Here is a 7,831-nt window from a genome sequence, read left to right on the forward strand (position 1 = left end):
TTTTTTCTTCTGTTTATATTAGGAATTTAAAATATGTAGAGCCCAGATTCCTAAATCACATTGGAATTTGCTGCGAGGGCAAACAAAATGCATCCCAAATGGTTTCCTGCCCAGATAATTAGTAAGCATTTGACTTTATTTCTGACCATGAAAGGGGCAAGATGCCCCTTTCCCTGAGTATAGTCCTGCCATTGGCCCTGTGGTACTCAGGCTCAAGCGAGTGCAGGGGCTATAAGGCCAAGGAGCCCTCTAGAGAGGCTTTGCAGCCTGCCCTGGGCAGGAGAGGGTTATTTCAAGCTAGGTCTCTTTTTATACAATAGACATGTTTCTGGCCTGCAGCCAGGAACCACATGGTCCACAGTTTGGGGACTGTCTGCTTTTTCTTCCTAAGTCATGTCTGCTAAAATCTATTACACATAAATATGGATGTGGTTCTTATTCCAGAGACTAGGAGTTTTGCATGTGGGACAAAAGCTTGAAGAACAAGATGAATTTGAAAAGATTTACAAAAATGGTAAGTAATTTCTTTAATATAAGAAAAGTTGCTCGATTTTTAAATTACAATAATAGTTTGAATTTAGATCTTTCATTATCACTTTAATCATTATCAGCTGTTTTTTACTTTTTTTTGTAGCCTGGGCTGACAATGCAAATGCTTGTGCCAAACAGTATGCGGGAACTGGTGCCTTGAAGACTGACTTTACCAGGCAAGCCAGGCTTTTACAGTAGTGTTCCACTATATTTCAGTTATTGGTGTTTCACAGTCCTGATGCTTTTTAGAATCATGTGGGCAGGTTTCAGACAAAGCAACAACAGCCAAACACCTGGACCTCAGTTGAGTCTATGAAGTTAGGATTGCTAAGGAATGAGGCTCAGGTGCGGGCTGGGTTCTTAAAGCTGCCATGAGGGATTCTGATGCACAAGGAGAACTGAGAACCACAACTGTGGGGTGCTTCTCAAACATTGCTGTGCACCCGAATCACCAATCTTGTTCAGCAGATTTGGGGCAGGGCCTGAGATTTGTACCTCTAAAAAGCACCAAGGTGATGCTGATGCTTCCTTCAAGACTATACTGGGTAGTGAGGAGTCAGAACATTTTAAATTTATTACACATGCTCTTGGGTCTTTTTCTGCTTTGGGGGTTCTCTGGTGGCAAAATGAGATTTCTGCTCTCTTTGTTGTTTCATACCTCTTAACCTGGACTATGTGTTTTTCTTCCTATTTCTTATCTTTGCAGCTGGAACTGAGTGTTTTTCCTCTTTGTGCCTACGTTAGTAATTATTTATTTATTTATTTTTGAGACAGAGTCTTAATTTGTCACCCTTGGTAGAGAGCCATGGAGTCATAGCTCACAGCAACTTCAAACTCTTAGGTTAAAGCAATCCTCTTGCTTCAGCCTCCCAAGTAGCTGACATTACAGGTGCCCGCCACAACACCTGGCTATTTTTAGAAACATGGTATCCCTCTTGCTCAGCCTGGTTTTGAACTTCTGAGCTCAAGCAGTCCATCCGCCTTGGCCTCCCAGAGTACTAGGATTATAGGCGTATGACACCTCGCCTGGCCTTTTTGTAATAGTTTAGAAAGAGAATATATATTTCATGGACTGCAAACAATTCCTTTGGTGAAGTGCTTCTATATTTTCAGGGATGATTTTTAAAATCTTTGTAACTCACTTATTTCTATACTATATGCTTATTGGTCATGAAACTATTTGAGAATTTAGTATGGAAATCTGTAACTTAAAACTTAACCTCTTTTAACCAGAACTGGGAAGAGGACTCAGTTGGGACTTCTGATGGATGGCTGGAACTCACTAATAAGATATTATAAGAACAACTTTTCAGATGGATTTAGACAAGTAAGTTTATAGTTGATGCTTTTTTTTTTGCCATTAAGTGGTCATACCTTTGCTTGGTCCTCAATAATGTAATCACATTTAGTTCGGGGAGTTTCTAATTTCCTTTTTTCTGTTCTAGGATTCCATAGACTTATTTCTTGGGAACTATTCAGTTGATGAACTAGAATCACACAGTCCTTTAAGTGTTCCAAGGGATTGGAAGTTCCTGGCTGTAAGAAACCTTTATGTTTTTCAAACTGTTAAAAACATTGTGTATGGGCTCGGCGCCTATAGCTCAACCAGCTAAGGCTCCAGCCACGTACACCTAAGGTGGCGGGTTCGAATCCCCAGCCTGGGCCCGCCAAACAACAATGATGGCTGCAACCAAAAAATAGCCAGGTGTTGTGGCGGGCACCCATGGTCCCAGCTACTTGGGAGGCTGAGGCAGGAGACTCGCTTGAGCCCAGGAGTTGGAGGTTGCTGTGAGCTGTGATGCCATGGCACTCTACCCAGGACAGCTTGAGGCTCTGTCTCAAAAAAAAAAAAAACATTGTGTATGAAAGGGTAAATGATGTCAGCTCACTTTGATTTTAAGATATTATAATGTTGTTTTATATTTCAATAAATGAAATACAAATATACAAGTTTCCCCAAAGAAAAGGTCAGGGCGAGGAGTGAAATAACTTTGGAACATTTTTTTGTTTTCCTTACAACTTTCTCACACCAAAGAGAATGTGGAAGATTTCTCATTTCAGGAAAACTTCAGTTCTCTCAAGTTCAGGGAATTGTCAAAGACAAGCCAGTAACATGGAAAGGAAACTACTTTCTAAGTGTTTTCTCCCTTTATTTATTTATTTATTTTTGAGATAGAGTCTCATTTTGTCTCCCCTGGATAGAGTGCTGTGGCGTCATAGCTCACAGCAACCTCAAACTCTTAGGCTCAAGTGATTTTCTTGTCTCAGCTTTCTGAGTAGCTGGGACTACAGGTGCCTGCCACAGTCCACCCACCTCCACCTCCTAGAGTGCTGGGATTATAGGCTTGAACCACCAAACCCAGCCTATTTTCTCCTTTTTAACTCTTATTCACCAGACTTTCCCCTAGGCTCTCAGGATCTTTTCCAGTGGGCAAAGTGTCCTGGATTGGAAGCGAAGCCTAGTACTTGGTTCGCATCTGGGCAACTGCCTTCCATTTAGCACTCTTTATTTGGAGCAAAGGCATACTTCCTCAGATCTAATAACTAACCAGTCTAAACACGTGGGCAGTTGTGATTGAACCCCTAAATAATGTTTTGTTAAAAGAAGGTATTGAGAATATCAGCTTGCAGAAGAGTGTTATTCTTTTGCCAAGTAAAGCATGCCCAACTGATTCTGCAGTTGGTCAGTGTTCTTAACTGATGATCTCTTTCCATTATTTTTTCCAGTTGCCTATTATCATGGTGGTTGCCTTTTCCATGTGCATTATCTGTTTGCTTATGGCTGGTAAGTCTCCTCTTTCTTCATATTCTAGAATGTCGGACATTCTGTACAACATCTTGAGTTTTTAAGTCCACTCAACATTTGATCTTTCCCTGTTCATTTAATGAGAAAAGTAGAGTGGATGAGATTAGTCCTTAGATGTGACAGGACAGAAAAATTTATACCTAGTGAAAGCAGCGGCACTCAGTAAGCAGCAGCATTCAGGTGGGGCCAGGAGGGAGCTGAGAAGTTTAGGTCAAGTTTATTGAAAGGGGACAGCAACCCACCTGGGCAGTGCAAAGATGGCATCTGCGCCTGGAGGGGGCAGTTAGAGACTCCTTTTATATGGGGCCATCGGGGATGGGCACATTCTATAGCTTGCCCAATGGGGTGAGTTAGGGTCCCTAGGAGTGAACTTTGGGGATAGAGCTTAACTAGGTCTTTTGTGTCCTTTATCTTTTGGGGGGGGAACGTTCAAATAGAGCCACATTAGGCCCCCCCAACATTAAGGACTCTTACTCCACCACCACCACCACTAATTCTGTCAGCTTCTTGAAGAGGAGGCTCAGTACCTGTTCATCTCACCATTCTCCCCAATGTTCCCTCACCATTCAGCACCATAGACAGTAATGACATAGTTTTGAATAAGTGCTGGAATGTTGAGTAGAGGAAAGTTATTATTCTTGTTAGAAACCTTTTCTGTAAAGAACCAGGCAGTAAATATTTTTGTCTTTATGGATTGTTTGTACCTCTGTTGCAGATTCTTTGTTTTTGTCTTTACAACCCCTTAAAAATGTAAAAACCATTCTTAGCTAACAGTGCAAATACAGGTTGAAGGCACAGGAATTGCTGATGGTGTGACTGCAGGTCCTTTGTCAGGTTTTACAGAAGTAAAAGACAGGACAGAGTCCTCAGCAGCTGGCAGCTGGCAGCTGGCTTCATTTACTGCCTAGATCCTCTGACTTCTTTCTTTAAAACACTGCCCAGTGCTGCCAACTGGGGGGAGCCACTCCACTGGTAAATTAATTTTGTTGTTTTGTTTTGACTATTCCAATATTTGCTTAAAGAACTTACAAAGATTGGTGTGGTGCCTGTGGCTCAGCGAGTAGGGCACCAGCCCCACATACTGGAGGTGGCGGGTTCAAACCCAACCCTGGCCAAAAACTGCAACAAATAAATAAATAAATAAGAACTTGTAAAGAGGCTCGGCGCCTGTAGCACAGTGGTTATGGCATCAGCCACATACACTGAGGCTGGCGGGTTTGAGCCTGGCCCAGGCCAGCTGAACAACAATGACAACCACAACAAAAAATAGCCGGGTGTTGTGGCGGGCCCGGTAGTCCCAGCTGCTTGGGAAGCTGAGGCAGGAGAATTGCCTAAGCCCAAGAGCTGGAGGTTGCTGTGAGCTGTGACGCCACGGCACTCTACCAAGGGTGACAAACTGAGACTTTGTCTCTTAAAAAAAGAGAGAGAATTGTGAAGATTAGGAAGTAGGCAGATTTGGGCATTTTTTTGAGTAAAAAAGATTAAATGCTGTGAATAGTGACATCTCTTGTCAGTCAATTGCTGCACAATGATGAACTTTTGATGTTCAGGAATGGTAATATTGGTTTCTGGCTCCTGCTGTGGTTTTTAAAGAGAATGGAAAACAAATGTAGCGTGATCTCTGAAGCTTGTCAGGAAGGCGTATAGATGGTGGTTTTCTTACCTCGCGTGCATCTTACTGGCAGTTGGCCTCTGCACGTGTTTCTCCATATACAAATGAGGCCAGTACTGTTGCAGGAAAGAACTCACACGAGGATCAACTATTCAAGGACTAATGTAACATAGAGCTTTGGCCACTGGCCTGTTCTTAACCTTCATGAACCCCAGACTTTAAAAAATACTTATCAGCAGAGTTGTGCTAAATGTGTTATTAAAATGTTACTGGGTTTTGTTTTATATATTTGACTTTAATATTCCAGAGCCATGTATATTTGGTAAAATGTATTTTGTGTAGGTATTTTTGATAGTAGCTTATATATGTCGTAAGTAGAGCTATAAACTATTGCTAATAGTTTCTTATAATGTTATACTAAAAATGATGATTATTATTTGTGTAATATAATATGAAATAGTTGAGTGCAGAGGTTCTCAGAGCACGGCCTCTGGATCAGTAGCATCAGCATTACCTGGGAACTTGTTAGAAATGCAGATTCTTAGGGCCCAACAATTAGTGTTTTATCAGGCCCTGCAGAGGATTTTGGTGCTAGCCAGTGTTTGAGTGCTACTGGTTTACACTTGATCTTAGCCAAAAGGCCAAGAAGCAATAGAACCACTAGTTTAAACATTAAATTTAGAGGTTCTTCTATTTTTCCTGTGAATGTACTAGTAAACTTTAATGTTGTGAAGATTTGCTAACCTGCTGAAAACTGGATCTGGTATCAACAAATAACTCTTATTTATGAGCTCTTTGTGTTTTAATATTAACAGGTGACACTTGGACAGAAACATTGGCGTATGTGCTCTTCTGGGGAGTTGCAAGCATTGGGACATTTTTTATTATTCTTTACAATGGCAAAGATTTTGTCGATGCTCCTAGATTGGTCCAGAAAGAAAAGATAGACTGAATTTGTGTTTGTGGAAAGCGGCTTGGCTTGGAAGATTCCATGATGCAGAACTGGAGTCTTTACTGACCTGCTTTCCACATTAGCCGAGGTCTTTTTAAAGCCTTTATCCAAAAGCACATCTTGTGCTTTGTGTGAGGTGATAACCGAATTGATCTGATCTTCCTGCCTTGGTGGTCTCATTGGGAGAGTTATATTTATAATTTGAAGCTATCTATAATTAAAATATAACATGAATTCAGCTCACAGAATAGAAGTTGAATCTATTCATACTATTCATTGTCCATTTAATCAACTGTTGCAGAATAAGTAATATATTTTAAAAAATCTAGCTTCTTTCATTATTTAAAACAGTAAAATTATTTTTCTATCTCGGTTTCATTATTGTCATTGTAGAAGTAGTTACTGTTAGCAGGCATACTTTCCCACATACTCTTTGGACTTCTCGCTAAAGTTTAATGATAAGCTAACTATGTTTGTAAAATGTAAGCCCCTTATAGACATCAAGTAGTTTGATGAGATAATCTGTGATGTGGTAGGGAAGAGGAGAATGGGGTCTGGGGTTCGTTGACATTTCCAGCAGGCTAACTCACTGCTGGAGTGTGTTGAAAGAGTTCAGATATACTTTATCTTTTTAAAAAGTTGTAAATAAAATCAAAGAATGTAAAGTCTATCTCTTATGCTAAAGGTCCAAAGCTATCTCTATTTTAAGGATTGCCCCAGTGTGGAAAATACCATTGACTTATCAGCTGTAGATTTTGGTTTCTTTGGAGGTTACTCCTTGAGACCTGCAGGCCTCTGAACCTCTGAGAGGGTCTCGTGCCAGACTTGATGCTGCACTTGGGGGCAACAGCTGCTTTTCCACGCATGGTACTATTGATGCTTTTCACTGTGTCAAGGATTTTGTTGACTATCAATAAGTGTGTCCAAAACTTAGTGCTTCCGGGTAGTCGTAGTTCTCCAAATCAAGGACCAACTTAAACTTTAATTTATGTGCAAAAACAGACCTGAAAAATATGCTTCAGAAGCTGTGCATAGTTCTCATTGTAAGTCAGATTGTATATTCAAATTGTAATTATGAGATTTAAGTATTAGAGCAGTATGTAAAGTAGTATAATTATCACTATTTTAAAACAATTCATTTAAACACTGCTATAATATTTCATTGTTGTGCTTGAAAATACATACAGTTTTTCCCAATAGTAATACCTTCTGTTGTACTTAAATATTTTCTAAAAGCGCCTTTATGTCAACATTACCTTTTTTCCAAACATTATCTTTTATAAGCATTAATAAGAGGTATTAGTTTTAAAAACTAAAAGAATTAAGAGCTGGAAATCCCTCTGTAGCTTAAAATCAATCATTAAAACTAACAATAAAATAAATATAGCCACCTATTCTTAACATGTAAATAAGTGTAATTTGTTCCAAAGATGGAATATTGAAACTTAGTTCATGTCTGCTGTAACGTATTATTAAAATGCTCCTGGGCATTTCATGTTAAGAACTTAAGTCAGTAACTACAACAAAGACCAAATCTGAACTGCTAATATGGCTGCTTTATAGGGAATGGACTAATATTGGTATATTAGATTATAAGGTATTAATATTTCAGAACCCTGCAATGATTTTATTTCTAAATTCATGTACTATATACAGCCTTAAGTAAAAATAAAATGTCATATTCTTTTTTAACTGCTGTTTGTGTCATTCCTGTACTTCATCTTGAAAGGTGATTTTTTTCTTCTTTACCTTAGAATTTTAAAAATCATGTAAAGCAATGCATAGAACAAGTAGGCAATATAACTCAGCAAGAAAATCAATAGTTTCTGGAATGCTGCTTTTCAGTTAGGATCATTTCAGAAATTTTATATAACCTTGTAGTTACTTTTTTAGTTATAGATAAAACCAGGGGAAATATTTAGTAAAGTAT

At 39.3% G+C, this 7,831-nt stretch overlaps 1 protein-coding gene across 3 annotated transcripts in view; it reads left to right on the forward strand.

Annotated features, from left to right (window-relative positions):
- The window catches only part of SACM1L (SAC1 like phosphatidylinositide phosphatase), a 69,241-nt gene extending 61,648 nt beyond the window's left edge, over positions 1–7,593 (forward strand). For all 3 annotated transcript variants that reach the window (XM_003794514.3, XM_023515911.1, XM_023515913.1), the window contains 6 exons: positions 445–514; positions 635–707; positions 1,765–1,858; positions 1,977–2,069; positions 3,259–3,316; positions 5,765–7,593. In XM_003794514.3, the coding sequence (XP_003794562.1) occupies positions 445–514; positions 635–707; positions 1,765–1,858; positions 1,977–2,069; positions 3,259–3,316; positions 5,765–5,901 (525 nt within the window). In that variant the 3' untranslated portion in view covers positions 5,902–7,593. The remainder of the gene's footprint in view (positions 1–444; positions 515–634; positions 708–1,764; positions 1,859–1,976; positions 2,070–3,258; positions 3,317–5,764) is intronic.
- Positions 7,594–7,831: the final 238 nt, after the last annotated feature.

Source organism: Otolemur garnettii, unplaced genomic scaffold (genome assembly GCF_000181295.1).
Source record: "Otolemur garnettii isolate 467f Iridium unplaced genomic scaffold, OtoGar3 scaffold00082, whole genome shotgun sequence".
Lineage (NCBI taxonomy): Eukaryota > Metazoa > Chordata > Mammalia > Primates > Galagidae > Otolemur > Otolemur garnettii.